The 22,751-nt window shown below is 44.6% G+C and overlaps 1 protein-coding gene across 1 annotated transcript; it reads right to left on the bottom strand.

Annotated features, from left to right (window-relative positions):
* Positions 1 to 423: 423 nt before the first annotated feature.
* Positions 424 to 3,381, bottom strand: LOC124460949 (uncharacterized protein K02A2.6-like). The gene is made up of 2 exons (XM_047012534.1): positions 3,099 to 3,381; positions 424 to 3,020 (listed from the first exon to the last, which is right to left on the bottom strand). Exons 1-2 carry the CDS (start codon positions 3,379 to 3,381, stop codon positions 424 to 426), a joined length of 2,880 nt encoding a protein of 959 aa, XP_046868490.1.
* Between the last annotated feature and the right edge of the window lie 19,370 nt (positions 3,382 to 22,751).

The following is a 22,751-nucleotide window of genomic DNA, read 5'->3' as shown; positions in this document are numbered from 1 at the left end:
TGTATGATTACTGTACCATGTAGTACGGGGCGGGGAGGAGCAGCTTTATTTTGTACAGGAGCCCATCATGCCAGACTCGATTGAAGGCCTGCTTCACGTCCAGAAAGACAGCGGAGGAATACCGCTTGTCTTCGAAAGCATAAAGCACCTTCTGCACGATGCGATGGCATTGCTCAGGAGTGCCATGGTGTTTCCGGAATCCAAACTAGTGTTCTGGGATCGTGTTTCCTTCGTCCAGTAGCGGCAACACTCTGGCCAAAAATATTCTTTCGAATATCTTAGAAAGTATTGCCAGCATACTGATCGGACGATACGAGGTTACTTCATTCTCGGGTTTTCTAGGTTTAGGAATCATTATAATCTCTGCGCACTCCCGTTGGGTCGGGAAGTGGCAGAGATCAAAGATCCTGTTGAAAATGTTGGCTAGTAGCTGGGTCGTCTCATGCGAGCAGAACGTCGTGGCATCGGTGAGGCATGCAATGACTGTGGATCATCTTGAATAGGACTCTCTGGCCTAGAGTGGTTACTGGAAGCAGGATCTTCCGTGTTGTCATCAGTTGCTGATGGTGCCTGATGTGATATGCTTACATCTGTTTGTTCAACTCGGCTTCGAATTTGGTTATAATGACGCTTTATGATGCGATTGTCTGTCAGACGAACTTTGTAAGACACTGGTCCTGTTTGCTCGGATATGTAGGCTTCTATCCATTTTGGACCCGGTGCATAGTTTCGTACCCAAACGGATTTGCCTGTATCAAAACATTTCGATTGATTAATAAATGGCTCTGCTCCATTAGAAATTTCTTGTAGCTGTAGTTTATCAAAGTAGGACATTAACTCCCGATTTAACAATAGCTGAGCTGGCGAGCGATTTGTCGTTGCATGTGGAGTTATGTGTTGATTAAACAAAAATCGAGCAAGGCTTAGATCCATATTATTGTTCGGAGATAGTTTTTTAAGGTAGTTTTTGGTGGTCTGCACCATGCGCTCTGCTTGGCCGTTTGTTGCTGGGTGAAACGGTGCTGATCTAATGTGTCGAATTAGATTGTTGTGGAGGAATGCCTTGAACTCTTCGGAGGTAAATGCTGTGCCATTGTCTGACACTAACTGATCTGGTAACACATGCGTAGCAAACAGTTGCCTGAGAACTTTAATTGTAGCCGCTGTAGAAGTGGAGCTAACAACCGCAACCTCTAGCCATTTTGAGTAAGAATCCACGACCAGAAGAAAGGTTTTTCCTTGAAAAGGTCCTGCAAAATCGATGTGTAGACGGGACCACGGCCGCTTGGCTGACTCCCAATGATGCACCGGTGCCTCTGAATGATCGTTACGATTCTGCTGGCATGGAATACATTTCTTAACAATAAGCTCAATCTCAGCGTCAATGTTTGGCCACCAAACATAGCTACGCGCTAACGCCTTCATTTTTACAATGCCTGGATGAGCGGCATGTAGAGCAGCTAAAATTGTTGCTCTGGATTTCGGTGGAACTACGGCGCGATTTCCCCAAATCAAAACTCCTTTATTTGTAGAGAGCTGTTGCCGACGGCAATAGTATGGATATGCAATATCTGATTGCTCCAATTTCATGTCAGGCCATCCCCTTAACACCCAGTTTGATACTTTCGCCAATAAGGGGTCCTTCGATGTTTGAGCGGCCATCGCCTCAGCACTTATGATTGGCGTTGCTGCTAATTCGATCATTAGCACATCGTCGGTGCTAACAGCGTCCGATGCTGCTGACAGTGGACAACGACTTAGAAAATCCGCATTGCCCATTTTTAAACCGGAGCGGTGTACTAGCTCGAAAGTATATGCTGACAGGAACAAAGATCGACGTAGCATCTGATTTGAAATAATGTTTGGGATTGCTTTCGATGTGGTAAAAATACCCAACAGAGGTCGATGATCGGTGATTAGTGTGAAAGTACGACCGTAGACGTAGTTGTGGAACTTCTTTACTCCTGCTACCAAAGCAATAGCTTCTCGATCAATCTGAGCATAATTTCGCTCAGCTTTGGATAAGGTACGGGAGTAAAAAGCGATGGGTTTCTCCGCTCCATTCGGCATTTTGTGACTTAAAACTGCACCGAGTCCATATGGTGACGCATCACAAGCTAGCACTAGTGGCCATGAACCATCATAATGCACTAGTACGTCGTCTGACCCAATAAGTTCCTTAAGTGTAGAAAAAGCCTTCTCACACTGTTTGTCCCACCTCCAAGTTGCATTTTTATCCAAAAGACGATGTAAGGGTTCTGCCACTGTTGCTTTATGTGGCAAAAATGAGTGATAAAAATTTAGTAGTCCTAAGAAAGCCTGCAACTGCTTTTTATCCTTAGGTGCTGGTGCGTCTTTGATTGCCGAGACTTTATCGGCACATGGTCTTATACCAGTTGAGTCAATTTTGAAACCTAAAAACTCAACGAATGGTACTCCGAATTGGCATTTGTCCTTGCGTAGTCGCAGTCCGGCTTTGTCAAAACGTATAAACAGTTCCTGTAATCTAGTTGCCAATTCCGTTTCCATTTTTCCAATTATTACAATGTCATCAAAATATGGTAAGACTCCGGAAATATTCTGTACCACATTCTCAATACAGCTTTGAAAAATGCCTGGTGCTGATGAAATGCCGAATTGCAATCGAGTAACTTTGAATGCACCCTTATGTGTACTGATTGTTTGCAGCAAAAACGAGATTTCGTCGACTACTAACTGCTGATAAGCTTGAGCCAGATCAATTTTGGCAAAAATCGATCCACCTTCCATAGATGCCAGCAAAGTGTTGATCGCCGGTATTTGATGGCAGTGCGGCTTAACCGCTTTGTTTAAAGTTGATTTATAGTCGCCGCAAATACGAATTGAACCGTCCTTCTTGATAACTGGTACAATAGGAGTGGCCCAATCTGAATACTCCACAGGTTTAAGAATCCCTTGCTTGCATTGGCGATCCAGCTCCTCTTCGACTAGTCCCTTTAGAGCATATGGAATTCGGCGTGGAGGTAGTCGCACTGGTGGCACTGTAGCATCAATGTTTAATATGACTGCCGGACCAGTGTAACAACCAAGTTCTGTTGAGAATAAGTGTTCGAACTTACTCAGAATGCCTGCGATCTGTACGTCACTGCCCACTGAATGTATGCCCTTGATACTGATGCCTAGTGGGTCGAACCAGTTACAACCCAGAAGGTCGCTACAACCCCTTTTAGTGACGATGACTGATAGATTATCAATATTACGACCGTTGTAATGAATTGATACATCAAAAACTCCTAGTATCTGGATTGGGTTGTGTTGATAGTCACTAAACCCCGGATCGTAGTTGTAAACCTTAGGCTTGTTTGTTGGCCAGATGCGATCATAAGTCCGCAACGTCATCATAGTTACGTCAGATCCAGAATCCACTTCAAAAGTACACGATTTTCCATTAATCTGTACCGTGATACGTTTCTTCAGGCTCACCAGATTAGATATGAGGTTTACCGATTTCCCGCGTGAATATTTGCCCTTTACTGGATGAACATCGTTCGACGAGTCATTACTCCGGCAGACACGCTTAACCCTCTCATGCCCGAATTAAATTGGGCGTGGCTAAAATTTTTTTGAATTGACATATAAGCTAGACTTGACCTTAATATCAGCTGAAAAAAATTTGAATGTCCTTGGTGTCCTGGTTCAAGAGCTACAGGATGTTGCGTATATGCAACATTGGGCAATTGTGTTATATATTTGAAGTCAAATTCTTTTTTTTTTTCAAATGCCGTTTATTAATATTTATGTATGATAGGACACAAAACAATTTTTTTGGGGATTGGAGCACAAGTGCACATTACACTTGCTACATTTACGCTTGAAAATCCCGATCTGCATACTCTACATCTTCCTCTTGTTCCCCATTTCGGCCAATGATTATAACCATCAAGTCGTAGTGACTTTGCTGGGTCTGCAACATAAGCTCTTTTAGGGGGTTTGACTTAGAGCCCGTAGAAGGAGCTGGTGAAGATGGAGCTGGTGATAATGGGGCTGGTGATAACGGAGGTGGTCATAATGGAGTTGGTGATAATGAGGATGAATTCTTTGTCAAAAGGAGTGATGATGGATATAACTTGTCATATTCAGGTGTTCCCTTATGAGGCTGATTAGAATTGTCGTTCAAATGGAAAAAACTGTTTAATTTTTTCAAATCTGTAATGCATTTGCAACGGCCGCTAGTTTGAAATCCACCCACGCCATTCTATAAGCTGGTATTTTCACAACTGCAAGGTAAAGAAGTATGCCAACAAACATTTCAGTGCATTTCAATTCTACGCTCTTCGTTTGAATGGCATATAAGTTCGTTTCCTCTCATATTTTCTGCCCCAGTTCATCCGCAAAAAAAATACTAAAATATTTGATGGGGTTTTTCACGGCATTGCTGCGTAATTCACTTTTCCAAGTGGTCTCACTTTCCATAAACTTTGTACTCCTCCACTTCAAATTCCTCAAATCAATTAGTTCCACTACCTCCTGTACAACGTTTTCATTTTCATTCAATTCTCCATCATTTTCGCATCTAATAAGTTGGTCAATCAATCTAACTTGCACATTTTCAGCTCTGTTATCCAAATTTTGCAAAGTTACTTCTTTAATTTCCTCCATATTTCGATCTTCTTCTTCTTCATTTTCCTCATCACCCGAATCATCCCAATCAAAGTTGGCAAATTTTTCAATCTCAGCTTGAGTCAGACCTTTTGGAGAATCTGTATACAGAAAAAATTTTATTTTTCCAAAATTTCCACAGTAGCCCAATGTTGCATATACGCAACACTACATTTACAAAATTATTACAAACAAATTAAATAGTTTTTTCATTGGTTTTTTTTTTTTATATACTCTCTTACCTTTCTTTAACAAGTTGTTGAACTTAGATTTACGATGAAGTAATTGTTTAATTGATTTTAAACACTAATTTAAAACCACGTGTTTTTACAGATCTCATTTTTTCACTATGCTCTCGGGAGAATAGCTACAAACTGAACGCGTGTGCAGCTTGCCGAACAACTAGCTGTAAGCTCACTTAGCACATGCAGCTATATTTCAGCGAAAGTTTCAAAACAAAAAATTTAAAACAACGGTAGTTATAGGCTTATAAATCCAATGTTGCGTATATGCAACATCGGGCATGAGAGGGTTAAGATGGCCCTTCCGGCCACAGCCGTGACATATTGCTTCACGATAAGGGCATTGCTGCCGGTCGTGTGGACCGGCACAACCCGCACATTGTTGTCCTTTTCCTTTATGTGGTTGTTGAGGGCGCTGTGATTTGATGCTGTGGATAGTGTCGTTAGGCTGTCTGATAGCCTTTGCACTCGCTGCTGCAGCTTCACTAGTAGTTGCTCTCTCCAAAACTTTCTGCACTGTCAATTCAGTGTCTGCAAGAAAACTTCTCTGTAAGCTTTCATCCCTCATGCCGCATACAAAACGATCACGCAGCATTCTGTCCAACGCTGCTCCAAAATTGCAACCCACTGCCAATGCCCGCAGGGCTGCGAGATAGTTTCCGACGGTCTCATCCGGATGTTGATCACGTTTGTGAAAACGATAAAATGCCGCGATTTCCGATGGACGTGGACAAAGATGATCAGTTAGAATCTTCTCAATTTGGTCTAACGGTAATGTACTGACCTGGTTTGGAAACGCCAATGATGTCAAAAGATCGTAGACTGGTGCTCCGACCAATGTGAGGAAAGATGCTTTTTGCGACCCTCGTCTTTGACATCATTGGCAAGCAGGAACAATTTAAATCGCTCCAAATATGAGCCCCATTTATTTGGCTGTCCCAAATCAAACGGTTCCAAACTTCCAACTGTCGTCATAATTGGGTTCCGTTGAGTATATTTAGCACTCGTAGAATCAATTACTTCCTTCTTTTCCTCAAAAACGCCGGCCAATCTAATCTCTCCAAATTCACCAGCAAGCGACTCTGCCATGCAAATGTGTGTGTAAACGTTTGCAAAATTTCACCACAGCATGTATATGTAAACGTATATGTATGCTTTTGTGCGTGACAATTTTTTGATATTTTGCGTCAATAATTCCAAGTTTATTTCGGATGATAATTAGCATCCCATCCTCGTCGCCAGTTTGAAATATCTTAGAATGTTTATTGATTAGGTGATATTGAAATTACATATATATATATCGCAAGTTTATAACGCGTGTGCTTGCTGCGAACGACCGGCTGAACTGTTCATGGCGTCAAGCCAGCAGAGTTGCCAGATGGCTAACGTATGATAGGGCTGCATACACAACAGTGGCCAAGGGCAAACCATTTATAAACAGGGTAAATAATAGATGCCTTGGGGACACCTGAGGTAACTCGAAGAGTTTTAGATATTGAGGAACGAAAAAACACCATTTGGGTTCTGCCAATAAGATACGATTTTAACCAAGCCAATAGTTTCTTGGAAAAGCCCATAATGTTAAGTTTCGTAAGAAGCGAATAGCGATTGTATCGAAAGCCTTACTAAAATCAGTATGAATAACATCAGTTTGACACTTTTTACAGTAGCCATAGTGTACAAGGGTAGTCAATTCTAAAAGGTTGGTAAGCGACGAGCGACCTTCGACCTGACAAGGAGAAATAGTGGATCTGGATAGGTGTTGAAGGGAAGACGTAATAATTTTCTCAAACAGCTTAGGTATTGCGGAAAGTTTGGCAATGCCACGGTAGTTAGAAATATCCAATTTATTGCCCTTTTTAATAAGCGGAATAATAAAAGACTCCCTCCAAACATCAGGAAAACTACAAGTCTCACTCGATATAAAGAATAACCGAGATACAGGCTTAGATAGGGAAATCATACACATTTTAAGGATGCAACTAGGAATATTTTCAAGCCCGGGTACTAACGAAGACGTAATAGTAACTATACAGTCAGTTTTTAAACCTTTTAAAATATCTCGATTTAATGTTATGGAGATTAGACAGCTTACGTGTGAACCAGACCGGCGTATTGGAGACGGTAGAGACATTCACATAAGGAACGCTTTTATCAATTAGAGAATTAAGAGCAGAGTAGAAAAAAATTCACTGCACAATCTATATCACAGCATTTAAATAGAAATGACCAATCAAAAGAGGAAATAAGGTTGTTAAGAAGATTGAAATTTGTTTTACGAAAACATCTACGACAAGAAACTGAGACTTAATTAAATGAATTAGTAACGGAATTATAAGAAATTGTAAACATTGGGAATATTTTAAATAAGCCCGCTCCTCGTCTCAGTGAATTTCCCCGATAACCGAATTTGGGCACACTAAAAGGGTATAATACGCTAAGGCGGGGTACGGACACACTCTCTTGAATATAGAATAAGACCGCATGTGCACTTAATTTGAAAATAAATAAAATCCGGAAATATAAAGACAATCCCAAGGGATTACTTACTTTAAAAAGTAGAGAGTTTACAAATCAGGTGTGGAGTTTGCCCTAAAGAACGTATTTTCATGAAATACACCGAGATCATTAAATTAAACAAAACAGCATTGTTTGAGTTGCTAGCGGCCAAGGAAGTACCTTGCGACAAAGAAGCGTCAATTTACCAATTGCGAGCATTGGTAAAAGCAGTCATGGCACAGAATCAGTCTGAAGAGAGTGATGTACCCGAAGAGCAGGCAGTCAGCCCAGCAGTGTCTGCAAATGTGCTTGCCGGACAACTTGTGGATGTTGGTCCGGAGCCTCTTATTGAGCAGCGCGGCTAGGAAAACATTGAACAGCCAAGTGCACCCGATCAAGTGGGTGCTAACCAGTCGCCGACGATGTCTCGTGAGACCTATGTAGGATCAGACGCGAACGTGCATGTTCGTGAAAGCGCACAAGCGAGCGAAACCGACGAATTGGCTTCGATTCTTAGTAGCATCGAATTGTATACAGCACGTAAAAATCTGGCGGAGCTAAAAACACGTGTTATGGAGCTGGAGGAGAACTTAAGCGGACCGGAATATAATTGCCGCATGAACTTGAAAGATGTCGAAACTACTGTACCTAAATTCTCTGGTGATGGTGATCTGTCCATTCACGTATGGATTCGTGAGCTGGAGAAAGCAGCAACAGTGTATGTACTGAGTGATGCCCAATGTTGGTCGTTGGGCAACCGACTGCTGGAGGGATCTGCTAAAGCATACATGACATATGAAAAGACTACAACCTGGAGCGAGCTGAAGGATGCCCTTGTGAAGGTATTTGGCCTACAAATGACAAACTACGAGATTGCTAACCAGATGAGGAAGCGCTCAATTGGCAAAGGAGAGTCACTCTTGCAGTATTTATCATTATGCGAAATATTGCTCAGCAGGGCAATTTTGAAGACACCGATGTGGTCAAATACATTGTTGACGGACTACAAGATCGAACCGGATTGTCAGCTCCTTTGTATTATTGTACTTCTCTGAACGAATTGCGAGAGAAGATGATGCGTTTTCAAACAGTTCAGCCACCAGCCAAAAACTACGTTCCTCAGGCTCGTCAGACTTCAGACCGTGCGCAGGCCATTACGCCTGCTGCAAAGGATAAGAGATGTTTCAATTGCCGCCAGATTGGTCACTTAATGTTTGACTGTCCACGCCCGGAGAGACCAAAAGGAAGTTGCTATCGGTACTTCAAAGTGGGCCATCAGTACCGGAATTGTCCAATGCGAACCCAGATCGCCGCCATGAGCTCTAGTGAAGACCCGGACACCATTGATGATAAGTCATTTATTCAATTAGTAAGTTTAAGAATATCTTGTAAAGGGGGATGCACTGATGTTAATAATATTTTTGCCCTATTAGATTCCGGAAGCCCAGTAAGTTTGCCAGTAGAGCGTTGATGCCGCATTTAGATTGCGATAAATTAGTTAAAAGTTCTTTTCATGGACTGAGCGGTGGCTCTATTCTGACTTTTGGAACAGTCAAATGTTTAGTTCTGTTTTGCAAAAAATATTATGAAATTCAATTTTTAGTTATTCCCGATAATATTATGCCGACGCAACTACTTCTTGGTAGAGACGCCTTGAATAAAATAGGTCTTAAGTTCTCATTGATTGAAAATATAAGAAAGTATGAAAAGAATTCCGCATCATTAAAGAGTACCATTGCTTTTGTTTACAAATCCTTCTGTGCATCCCTGTTTACTAAATATCCTAAGCTTAATACCATTAGTAATAACACCACTAATCTAGATAATAATTGTAATAACCCTAATGTAAACACGAATGCATCCCCGTTTCGAGAATGGCTAACAGAGTTGCAAACTGTTTGTGCAACGCTGTCAGATACCGGGAATACTACTGTTGGCAGTGAATTTGGATTAGGCGCGATGCGTGAGTGCCGAGACATTGTGCATGAGCATTACATTGACCGATTTTCAATTAATTACGGGTTGCCTAAATATATGATGAGAATATGTCTGACAGATACAACACCATTTCATAGTAGTCCTAGAAGGTTATCATATTATGAAAGAGGAATCGTTTCTAAAACGGTTAGTGAGTTGTTAGCCAATAATGTAATCCGACCAAGCAACTCCCCCTATGCGTCCGCCATCGTCCTAGTGCGAAAAAAAGATGGCAATATACGAATGTGCGTTGATTATCGAGGTTTAAATAAGAAGACTGTGAGGGATAATTTTTCATTGCCTTTAATAGAAGATTGCCTAGAATACCTGGAGAGCAAGACCGTTTTCTCCGTCATAGATTTGAAAAGTGGGTTTTACAGTGGGCAGTTCGAATATCTGAGAATGCCTTTTGGTCTAACGAACGGACCAGCTGTATTTCAGAGATTTATATCGAACATACTTAGTGATATGATTAGAGATCGAGAACTTGTAGTATATATGGACGACATTATTCTTGCCACCCGCACCGTAGATCAGCATCTTAAGTTGTTAGCAAAACTGTTAGATCGTTTTATTCAGTACAATTTAGAGCTCAATTTGAAGAAAAGCATTTTCCTACAGAAGAGCATAGATTATTTAGGATATGAAGTCAGTGAAAAGGGAATTTTACCAAATAATACACATTTAAAAGCTATTCAAGAATACCCAGAACCACTTAACAGCAAAGCGTTACACTCGTGCTTAGGCTTATTCTCTTATTTTCGCAAATTTGTTCCGAATTTCTCCCGCATAGCTAAACCGTTAACTGAGTTGCTTAAACAAGGTGGTCCATTTCCGATGAACAAAACCGCTAAAAATGTATTTCTTACATTAAGATCCGCCTTATCCAGTCCGCCCGTATTAGCTATCTTTAACCCTAACTACGAAACTGAGTTGCATACTGACGCCAGTTCAAATGGCTTTGGTGCCTCTTTGATGCAAAGACAGACTGATGGTAAAATGCATCCAGTCTCTTATTATTCCCGAAAGGCGACAGCCGCCGAGTCCCGTTATCACAGTTTTGAGCTTGAAACTTTGGCCATAATATATGCCGTGCGCCGATTTCGCGTTTATTTAGAACACAGACCATTTTTGATCGTTACCGATTGTAATTCATTGGTCCAAACCTTGAGTAAAAAATCAATAAATCCCCGCATTGCGCGGTGGTCGTTGGAATTGGAAAACTTTGATTATACCATTGCTCACAGACCCGGTTCAAACATGGGCCATGTAGACGCATTAAGTCGGCAAACCGAGTTGTTAGAGAATATTGTAGAAGGTGATTTTGATCCTTGCGATTTATTAGTGAAGAGAGACCAGAATGCCCCAATTGAACCTTGTGAACCGCATATTACTTTTGAGGAAAGTTGCGTTAAACCGTGTGAGTCTGGTAGAGATTTGACCAAGCTGTGTGCCATTCAAGATGATAACTCATGTGAGTTAGTTAAATCGCCTGAGTTTGAAAGCGATTTTATAGAACCGTGTGTCCCCTCAGAGAAAAATGAGTTTAGTAGAGATTCGATTAGACCGTATGCCGTTTTAGAACAGAGTTGTTCAGAATCGTGTGAGATAAAACCGTGTGAGATAAAACCTTGTGAGATAAAACCGTTTGAGACAAAACCGTGTCAGACAGACCCGTGTGAGATAAAACCGTGTGAGATAAAACCGTTTGAGACAAAACCGTGTGAGATAGACCTGTGTGAGAAAAACCCGTGTAAGATAGACCCGTTTGAGAAAAACCCGTGTAAGATAGACCCGTGTGAGATAAACCCGTGTAAAATAGAATCATGTGCTCCTTTAGGGAAGAATTATTTAGGACCGTTTGGGACAAACCCGTGTGTTCATTTAGCGAAGAGTTGTTTCAGACCGTGTGAGCTATGTTTAGAAAGAAGTCGGTTAAAACTGGTTAAAAATAAACCTTGCGTTTCTTTAAATGAAAGTTCTGTTGATCCGAGATTGAGTAACCAAATCGAAAGAAGTGACCAGCTCGATCGAAATGAGTCGGCAAACTGGTTGGTGTAGTGGGTGCGTCTCCGCAAGATGTTGATTTATTATTGCAGTCAGAACAAATAAGAGATCCGGATATCCGTAAACTAAGAGAAAATTTAGAAAAAGGCAATGATGTTGGATTTGAGTTAATAGATGGTATAGTGTACAAAAGAAATGCTAAGGAAAGACTGTGTTTGTATGCACCGGCTCGCATGCAAGGGGAATTAATAAGAAGGTGTCACGAGAAACTAGGTCACTTAGGCGTTGAGAAATGTGTAAACAATTTGAAAGAAAAGTACTGGTTCCCATTAATGAATCCAAAGGTTGAGTCGTTTATAAAAGATTGTCTGCCGTGTATTTTACATAGTGTTCCAAGAACTATACATAATAGAACCTTGCATAGTATTCCGAAAAGTCCGATTCCATTTGATACTATCCATGTTGACCACTTAGGTCCCTTACCGAGTGTTACATCAAAAAGAAAGCACCTTTTGGTAGTGATTGACGCATTTACAAAGTTTGTCAAATTGTATCCCGTAAATTCCACTAGTACCAAAGAAGTAACCGCCACGTTAGAAAAATATTTTAATTATTATAGCCGACCAAGAAGAGTTATATCCGACAGAGGTACGTGTTTTACGTCGTTTGAGTTTGCTGAGTTTGTAGAAAATCGAAATATTGACCACATTAAAGTAGTGACTGCTGCCCCTCAAGCCAATGGGCAGGTCGAACGTGTGAACCGTGTGTTGACCCCAATGTTGGGAAAGCTGTCAGAACCTTTAGCCCAAGCCGATTGGTATAAATTAGTTAATCGTGTCGAGTTCGCTATTAATAACTCAGTGCAGTGTAGTACCGGTAAAACTCCGTCAATGTTGTTGTTTGGTTGCGATCAGCGAGGCCCCTTAGTAGACGAATTAACCGAGTATCTTGACGAGAAATTTAGTTCAGAAAACCCCTGTAACCTTGAGGCCACTAGGCAAGAGGCAAGTGCGAAAATTCAATTATCGCAGGAGCGCAATGAAAAGCGGTACGCCTTAAGGCATAGGGCACCATTATCCTATAGAGTCAATGATTTTGTTGCCATTCGCAATGTAGATGTCACTCCCGGGTCATGCAAAAAGTTCGCCCCTAAATACCGTGGTCCTTATAAGATAAATCGAGTTCTTCCAAATGACCGTTACGAAGTCACTGATATTGACGATTGTGAACTTACTCAATTGCCCCACAAAGGTATCTTAGAATCAGCCCGACTCAAGCCGTGGATGCATGCGTGTGATAAAACTGTGAGTTTCTGTTTGTAATATGTATTTGATAAGCAGTATTTATATGTATATTGTATGTTTGTTGAATTGTATGATCGAGGTCGATCAAATGTCAGGATTGGCCGAATGTAAACATTAGGAATATTTTAAAAAAGCCCGCTCCTCGTCTCAGTGAATTTCCCCGATAACCGAATTTGGGCACACTAAAAGGGTATAATACGCTAAGGCGGGGTACGGGCACACTCTCTCGAATATAGAATAAGACCGCATGTGCAATTAATTTGAAAAATAAATAAAATCCGGAAATATAAAGACAATCCCAAGGGATTAATTACTTTAAAAAGTAGAGAGTTTACACGTCTTAAAGATCGTGATTTCCTTATAGTTTTAGGTGATTTAAACTTGCCTAATAATTCTTGGCTTCTTGATGCTAATCTATCTTTCTTAATTCCTTCATCTCAACATGTTTTTCTTGATGGCCCACTTGAATGTCCGCTATATCAGTTGAATTCTTTCCTTAACTCTTCTAAAAGAATCCTTGATCTTGTTTTTGTCTCTGATCCCACTGTTAGTGCTGTATCCGAACACAGCCCCTAGTGAAACCTGAAGATCCTTATCACCCTACCGTTGAAGTTACTATTTCTTACAATTCCGTTACTAATTCATTTAATAACATCGCAAATTCTCGTCGTAGATGTTTTCGTAAACCAAATTTCAATCTTCTTAATAGCCTTATTTTCTCTTTTGATTGGTCATTTCTATTTGAGTGCTGCGATATAGATTGTGCAGTGAAGTTTTTCTACTCTGCTCTTAATTCTCTAATTGATAAATGCGTTCCTTATGTGAATGTCTCTTCCGGCTCGAGCGCGCCAGTCTGGTTTACACATAGGCTCTCTAATCTCAATAACATTAAATCGAGATATTTCAAAAGATTTAAAAAAACTGGTTCGCGACTTGACTATGCAAATTACTGTATAGCCAAATCTAAATTTTGTCTTTTAAATATCCAATGCTACTGTTCACGCCACCGGGTGAACAGCAGTGAGCGGCGAAGAGCAGTGAAGAGTGAGGAGGGTTTTTTGATCCTCGGTATCTACGGTCACACCAGGAGGGGTGACTGGGTTTTTCTAATGGGCATCGCCATTATTCCGAATCGAGATTTTCACCCGAACACCCGTTCATCTCCTTTAATTGTTAATTTGCGATTTGTTAATCACTTTCAACCCGAACCATCTCCGTGTGTGCCGGGTTACCTGTGAATATATATAAATAATAAAACCTACGTTTATTTAACCGAAGTTTTTCGTGCGTTTTAATTCACCACTCGCTCACCACAAACTGAAGAAATTGGCACCCGCCAACTCCTTGTATTTCATTTGGATCCTTCCGCCCCCCACGAACATTGGTCCTTCGAGCCGGATATCCTTCCGCTCCTCCAGCTTGCATCGGCGGAATTCCTGATAAGTACAAAATTTCATTATTCGTTTCATTTGCCCCTACATACTATTAAAAGTGTGAGGTTTTCCCGCTTCTCCATAGCGACCTACACACTTTTACATATTGTATGTACATACCTGACCTGTTCCAAGGGTCCATGGTAGTTCCTAATCCTTAGCGTGTTTGTCCAACGTTCTCGTTTTCCATTACATTTCCATTTCTTTATTTATATTTTTCCCCGCACTTGTCCAAATCCACCTCTTTTACATATGCATTCACATGTACATGTAATTTCCACAGCTGTTTGCCAAGTCCGCGTAAAGGGTTAAAAAACAAAAAAAATAGTAAAGTGTTTAAAAAATAGAAAAAAAATAATAATCCAAGTGTTCACCGCGTTTTCTTATGTGTTGAAATAATTATTTTAATGCCAAACTAATTGCCGCACTCGCGTATCTACGTACATACACACATCGTCATCTGTTGATGTACGCGCATATGTACATATCCATGTACATATGTATAATCCCTTCACACATTTACCACAACACAAAAGGCCAAAAAGTATTGTTTTTTTTTAATAACACTTAACGTATGCACCGCGATTTCTTGCGCGTTCGAATTAAGTGCGAAATTAATTCCCCACGCGCGTCTTTGGAAACCGGTGCACTGGCTTACATATGTACATACATACTTACATAGTCATACATTGCACATATGTATGTACATATCCACAACACATAATCCATTTCGGTGTCGCGCATTGATTTAACACCACCCCACCTCCAATTAAATGACAATTACTTACGTTATTTTTTTTGTTGTGAACAACGCGTGTGCACATATATATATACTCACCTGTGTACTTATGCATGTACGTACATACATAGATCAAGCATTTGTCCACATGCATTGATCGTTTGTTTGGTTTGCCTTCGCGCACAACACTCGCGGCGTGTAAAAGCGTTCTTTTGTTATTGGTTTCTCCCTTTTTGCACAAAAAAAAAAAATTATTAACATATTTAAACAACATCAAAATATAAACAACGGCCGACAGCTGTTTTCGGAGTAGTGGTGACACGTGAGTCGAGTCGTGATATCGATAGGCGGCTCAAGCGCGCCAAGTTCAAATCACATTATTTCCGATTCCCTTTTTTTTCGCCTAATTACATATCCGCCCATATTTATAACTAAATACATATATATTTTTCAGCACTATCGTGCCCACATTTATATATCCGCCCATATTTATAAATAAATACATATATATATTTTTTCCAGCACTATCGGGCCCATATTTATATATCCATTCATATTCAAAAATTATAAATATATTTTTTCCGGCCAGTATTTTGCGCACATATATATATCCGCCCATATTTATAAATAAATACATATATATTTTTTCCAGCACTATCGGGCCCATATTTATATATCCATTCATATTCAAAAATTATAAATATATTTTTTCCGGCCAGCCTTTTGCGCTCATATATATATCCGCCCATATTTATAAATAAATACATATATATATTTTTTCCAGCACTATCGGGCCCATATTTATATATCCATTCGTATTCAAAAATTATAAATATTTTTTTTCGGCCAGCCGTTTGCGCTCATATATATATCCACCCATATTTATAAATAAATACATATATATTTTTTTCCAGCACTATCGGGCCCATATTTATATATCCATTCATACTCAAAAATTATAAATATATTTTTTCCGGCCAGCCTTTTGCGCTCATATATATATCCGCCCATATTTATAAATAAATACATATATATATTTTTTCCAGCACTATCGGGCCCATATTTATACATCCGTCCATATTTATAAATTATATATATAATTTTTTCCGGCCAGTATTGTGCGCACATATATATATCCAGATCCAGATTTATACAAAAACGTATTTTGTTTTATCCTATACATCCTTATTTATATATTTCCTCCGTGTTTTGTTTTATACGTACTCCCAGCGTTACTTACAAATCCATAGAAACTTGTTTTGTAATCATTTAGCTTGTCTACGTGCAAGTTTTGATCCGCACTCGTGCGTTCGTATATTGTTCCACATCTATCCCCATTAAACGGGCTCCGTTTCCGAGCCGCACGCGAGATAATTCTCCCGCAATCCTGCGGTGCACAGTGAGAAAGCTCTTGCGTCCTCATACAGTCCACTTCTCATTTCCTCAAATTTTCCTCATTTCCTCATTTTCTCAAAACCCACAAACTCGGTGTTCGACGGTAAGGTCGTCCCCTGAGTATGTCCACGGAGCCGTCCAAGACTGCGCCGAAGTCTAACGGTCTTTCGTCTCCCTCTTCAACTCCGGAGAAGGTTCGGCCTCCGATAACTCCGGCGACCGTGAAGCGTACGGATATTTCGCGCAAGTTCTCGTCTGTTCGCAGCCGCAGCGAATCCCCAAGATCCCGTCCGTCTTCGTCCAGCCTCCCTCAGGGTCGCAGATTCTCGGTTAAAGACTCGAGTGAACACAAAGGTCGTTCCAAGCTTTCAACCCAGACCCAGATCCCGCACGTTGTTGTGACGCACTGTTCTGACGCTCCCGTCACCCGATCCGTATCACAACAGCGCAGAGAACACTCCAGAATGTCCCTCTCCGATTTCATTCTGGCGTGCGACGCATTGACTCTGTTCGAAGCTCGGGAGAGTGAAGCTCTAACTTCTGAAGTGCCCTTGTTTTCCATTAAAATGCACTTAGAGCAGCTCAAATCGCTGTGGTCAACTGTCGAGATGGAACACTCCCGTTGTCACAAGGCCTTGACAGTCCAAACCGACGAGGAAAGCTTGGCAAACATAAGCCGCATCAAGGCGAAGCACGAATACGCTTATGCGGCGTATGTGCGATGCGGGACGTTGTTTGGAGAACGCATCGAACAGCTCTCGGCACAGATGACGAGTCTTATGCGTCAGCCCACCGCTCCGTCGAGGCCGGCGGGGCATAGAGTTCCTCCGTGTGAGGTGGAGACATTTGATGGCGACAGCCTAGCATGGCCCACATTCCGCGATTTGTTCGCCGCCATTTATATCGCCAACCCGTACTTGTCACAAGTGGAGAAGCTCTATCACCTGAACACCAAGACGCGAGGGGAAGCGAGAACCATCGTAGCTAAGTCCCCCCTGACGAATGAGGGTTTCCAGGCCGCGTGGGAGAACCTCACCGCACGGTACGAAAATAGCCGTCTGCTTGTCATGACTCAAGCCAGACAACTCCTTCAGATTCCCGCGGTGGCACAAGAGTCGGGCAAATCCTTGCGAGAGCTGCAGACTGCGTTTCAAGGGGTCTGACCGCGCTTGAGCGTTCGGGTGTTAGTACGGAGAATTGGGATGTCTTACTTATCGCCATCTGCACTAGCAAATTGCCGAAGGCCACAATCCTCCTGTGGGAGCAATCAGTGCCAAATAAGACTGTCGTCTCAAATTGGTCCGATTTGAACCAATTTCTTACCGATCGGTATCGTGTCCTGGATGCCACCGAAGAACATAAGTCGGGCCCAAGTGTGCAAGCCATCCCCTTTGGCCCCCGCAAATCCTCTGCAACGATGAAGGTCCAAGCGTTCCCCGCGAAAGCCCAGCTCAAACCGGCTTCTTGTAAGCTGTGCCATCGGGAGAATCACCCTATACGGCTCTGCCCTAGTTTTCTTGATATGCCTGTTCACAGGCGGCTGGAAACCATTAGACAGCAGGGACTTTGTCTGAACTGTTTTGCCCGCGGTCATCAAGTGAAGGGCTGCTCCAGTGCGCATAATTGCCATACCTGCAAGGAACGTCATCATACGCTGTTGCATCCTAGTGATGTGTCCGTGTCCTCGCCGTCCGCTGCGCAAGTCCCACCATCCAGCGCCACAGAGGGTCCGTCCACGAGCAACCAGCTCACAAATGCTCAAAGTTATTTTGCATCTACCCCAGGCAGAGGCCTTTAGGCACTGCGATTGTCACTCTGCACCATCGTGGTGTGGATCACCATATTCGGGCGTTGATCGACTCTGGGGCCGATTCAACTTTTCTCTCCGAGCGTGTCTTCAGCATGGTCCAGCCCCCCTTCTACCCAGTAGACGCTGCGGTTACTGGCATGGGCCAGAGTGATGGAGGCTGCGCCGACAAGGTGTGTCTGCTAATGCTGTCTCCCCCGTGTGACAGACTGAACAAGATCGAGGTCTCCGCCCTGGTCGTATCCAAATTGTCAGGGGCCATTCCAACAGCTCCATTCCTTAATACGGTTCCGACGCAGTGCCTCGATCGCCCCCTGGCTGACCCGTACTACAACAAGCCCGCGCCTATTGACATGATTATCGGTGTTGACCTGTTTCCCCACATCCTCGGAGAACGGATCAAAAAGGATATTGGTGAGTTCGTCGGGCTAGAAACCATCTTTGGATGGGTTCTGTGTGGAGCTATCATGCCTGACCCTCCGGTGTCTCGATCAGTTTTCGCGGCACAGACGCGAGTTAGGCCAGAAGCAAAACTTGATGTACTCCTCACCAAGTTTTGGGAGGTGGAAGACCTTCCCGCAAAACCGGAAAAGGAGGATGACGTATTCTGCGAGCGGAACTTCCAGGAGACCACCCAAAGAGGAAAGGACGGTCGATATGTTGTGTCCCTACCCTTCAAAGGTCCGAATAGCGTTGACTTGGGCCACTCAAGACCGATCGCGCTGGCTCACCTGCACCTGCTGCGAGAGGACTTTCTCGAGCTGGAAGACGCGAGCACTGCAAAAACCCTGGGCATCCGCTGGCAAGCTGCCGAAGACGTCTTCTTCTTCACCGTAGCGGACCCCCCTTGAAGGAGTCGATCACCAAGAGGCAGGTTCTGTCCCATATCGCTAAACTCTTTGACCCCGCTGGTTGGCTAGCCCCATTTGTCATCCGAGCGAAGATATTCATGCAACAAATCTGGCTTACCGAACTGGGCTGGGACGATGTTCTGCCGCCTCTCCTGCTGCAGCAATGGCACGAATTCCTGCAGGATTACCCAGGCCTCAGTCGACTCCGCATTCCCCGTTGGCTAAACACCAGCGATAAGCTCTCGTGGGAGCTTCATGGCTTCTGTGACGCGTCACAGAAAGCGTATGGAGCAGCCCTATATGTGCGGGTTCGGTGCGGCGATCAAGTAGACGTCCATTTATTAACGGCTAAACCCGTGTAGCTCCAGTCAAAACAGTCTCGCTGCCTCGGCTGGAGTTGTGCGGAGCGGTTTTGCTAGCCGATCTCTGGGCGTCGATCGTTCCTGAACTCCCAATCCCACCTGCAACCTCCCAGTTTTGGACCGACTCTACCATCGTGTTGGCTTGGCTCAATAAACCCCCGTGCAGTTGGTCCACCTTCGTGGCCAATCGGGTATCCAGCATCTCCAAAAGCACCAGTGGCCAAAGCTGGTCACATGTGCGCTCCGAGGACAACCCCGCTGATCTGGCGAGCCGTGGGGTCTCCGCGGCCGAGTTATCGGCCAGCAGACTCTGGTGGCATGGGCCGGACTGGCTCCAGCGAGCCCCCGAGTATTGGCCAACTCCCCATAACGAACTCCCAGACACCCAGCTGGAGCAACGAGTCCAGTGCCACACCACCGCGACCACCCTACTCGAGGACGTCAGCGAACGTTTCTCGGATTATGGTAGGGCATTACGAGTCATCGCGTACATCCTACGCTTCGCCACCAAAAGGATTTCGACGCCTTCCACGGTTCACCTCACCAATGACGAACTTCTCTCCGCCGAGCGCGCCTTGATTCGGACCTCTCAGCGTCGGGAATACCTCGCGGAGATACGGGCCCTGGGGGAAGGGCGACCCCTGCCATCATCCAGCACGCTACTCAATCTGAATCCATTTCTCGATCAGCATGGGTTACTCCGCGCCTGCGGACGACTCCGGGCCGCCGAGTCCCTCCGATATGATGAACGTCACCCTATTCTCCTCCCCTATAGTACTCATTTCACTCGCCTGCTTGTCGAATTCGCCCACCGCATCACGTTGCATGGCGGCAATCAACTGATGGTGCGGTATCTGCGCACCAAATTCTGGATCCCACGGATCAAGAACATGGTGAAGTCCCACCTCAAGGGGTGCAAAGTCTGCATCGTTCATCGTCGACGACTACAGACCCAGATGATGGGTGATCTCCCTCGAGAACGGATCACGTACTCCAGGCCCTTCACCCACACGGGCATTGATTTCGCAGGGCCGTTCGAGATCAAAAATTACACCGGGCGTGCGTGTCTCATAACTAAGGGCTATGTCTGCGTCTTCGTGTGTTTCAGCACGAAGGCAATCCATCTCGAGGCTACCTCCGACCTCACCACTGAAAGATTTCTTGCAGCCTTCTCTCGGTTTGTCGCACGGAGACAATGCCCCCAGCGCATTTACTCCGACAATGGCAAAACCTTCGTAGGGGCCTCAAAGGCGCTCGAACAAGATTTCCTGAACGCCACCAAGCTTGATATAATGAAGGCATTTCCCCAGCACATTTTATCCTGGCAGTTCATTCCGCCAAGCGCGCCCCATATGGGAGGACTGTGGGAAGCAGGGGTCAAAAGTTTTAAGACCCTGTTTTACAAGTCTTCGTCCACTGTCAAATACACCTTCGAGGAACTTTCCACTCTCCTGTGCAGGATCGAAGCGTGTCTAAACTCCAGGCCAATCTCTCCCATGAGCGAGGATCCAGAGGACCTGCTGGCCCTAAGCCCGGGACATTTCCTGATTGGAGGACCGCTCTTATCCATTGCGGAACCGGAAATTCTGGTCGAGCCTATGTCACTGATCAACCGATGGCAGCGACTGAAGGCAATCCAGCAGGCTTTCTGCCGCCGCTGGAAGAGTGAGTACCTCAAGGAGCTTCACAACGGAACAAGTGGAAGTCACCGACTCGCAGCATCCAGACCGGCGACCTCGTGATCGTGTCCGAAGATCATCTCCCCTCCAACGAGTGGCGCTTAGGGCGAATTGAGCGCACTCTGCCCGGGGCTGACGGTCTCGTCCGAGTGGCTGATGTCACCACCGCGCGTGGGTCTATCCGAAGACCCGTAGCGAAGCTTATTCTGTTGCAAGACAGCAGGAGTCCTGAGCCTAAAACCGTATCGTGACTCCCAATCCCTCTATGTTCCCTCCGAATGTCCTCGTCTCCGTGCATGTTGTTCGTTCCCGCGCATAGACTAATCCACTCCCCCCTACGTAATTTCTTTCGTTACAGTTCGTTCAGCTCCCCCCTTCATAGCGACATGGCCCCCACACGTCTGCCGCACCACCGCAGCAAACGAGCTGCTCCGCAGGGCACGAACGTGTACCGATGCCGGGTCTGTCGGGGGTTCATGCACTCCGGCAGTGTCAGCGCTTCCTGAACCTCCGAGGGGAAAAGCGGCTCCGGGCGGTGCTGATCAACAAGTATTGTCCCAATTGCTTGGCACACGAGCATTCATCCGACGCGTGCCGGACTCGCCATGGTTGCCGACGATGCGGGCAAAGGCACCACACCCTGCTCCACATGGCCGACCAAACGCCGAGACCACGTGCCTCCGCCCGGCGGCGCAGCCAATCACCCCCTCCGGGCGTGCTGCACCCCCGCTACAACCCTGTTCCCGATCATCGTCCGACCGCTCCGCTTCCCCAGAAGGCGCACCCGAAATCTCTTTATCCTCCCTGCTCCACGCCAGGACGACGACTGTCCTGCCAACCGCAGTTCTCCGGTTGGGCAATGGCTCGAAATCCTTCGAGACCCGCGTCCTTCTCGATGCGTGTGCGGCTGAGAGCCGCATCAATCGCTCCTTTGCCCGGTCCCTGGGGTTAGCTGTGACCAAGGTCGGGGTCGACCAAGCCTGTACGGCCGTCCTCGAGTCGAGGTCCGACGAGACGTTCCGACGGAACGTTATATTCCGGGTCGAAGAGGACTTGCTCATCCGCACTCCCATCCGGGAAGTGGCGGCGCCGGTTCGGGAGAAATTCGCCACCCTGATCCTGGCCGACCCCTATTTCTATCGGCCGGCGTCGGTGTCCGTGGTACTCGGGGCAGACCTCTATCCGGAGGTCATCCAACCAGGCTGTGTGCCCGGTCATAGCGGTACTCCCGCAGCCCAGAGCACCGTGTTCGGATGGGTCGTCTCCGGCTCCTGTGGGATCTAGGCGCTCCAGAACGTTGCCGTCCCCCGTCCGTTATATGTCCAGGGTGGCAATTGCAACATGTTGCAAGGGGGCGGTATGTTCACGCCACCGGGTGAACAGCAGTGAGCGGCGAAGAGCAGTGAAGAGTGAGGAGGGTTTTTTGATCCTCGGTATCTACGGTCACACCAGGAGGGGTGACTGGGTTTTTCTAATGGGCATCGCCATTATTCCGAATCGAGATTTTCACCCGAACACCCGTTCATCTCCTTTAATTGTTAATTTGCGATTTGTTAATCACTTTCAACCCGAACCATCTCCGTGTGTGCCGGGTTACCTGTGAATACTATATAAATAATAAAACCTACGTTTATTTAACCGAAGTTTTTCGTGCGTTTTAATTCACCACTCGCTCACCACAAACTGAAGAAATTGGCACCCGCCAACTCCTTGTATTTCATTTGGATCCTTCCGCCCCCCCACGAACAGCTACAATAATTATATCGTTCGCTGTAAGGTTGAATTTCATAAGAACCCCAATAGATTTTACAACTTTGT

Source organism: Drosophila willistoni, unplaced genomic scaffold (assembly GCF_018902025.1).
Source record: "Drosophila willistoni isolate 14030-0811.24 unplaced genomic scaffold, UCI_dwil_1.1 Seg169, whole genome shotgun sequence".
In the NCBI taxonomy this organism is placed as follows: domain Eukaryota; kingdom Metazoa; phylum Arthropoda; class Insecta; order Diptera; family Drosophilidae; genus Drosophila; species Drosophila willistoni.
This window is presented reverse-complemented; position numbering and strand designations above follow the sequence as displayed.

Coding starts and splice junctions, on each gene's coding strand:
- LOC124460949 (XM_047012534.1), bottom strand. CDS start 3,381: ATGATGACGTTGCGGACTTATGATCGCATCTGGCCAACAAACAAGCCT. Junction 3,021..3,098: donor ACAGATCGCAGGCATTCTGA/GTAAGTTCGAAC, acceptor TTGATGCTACAG/TGCCACCAGTGCGACTACCT.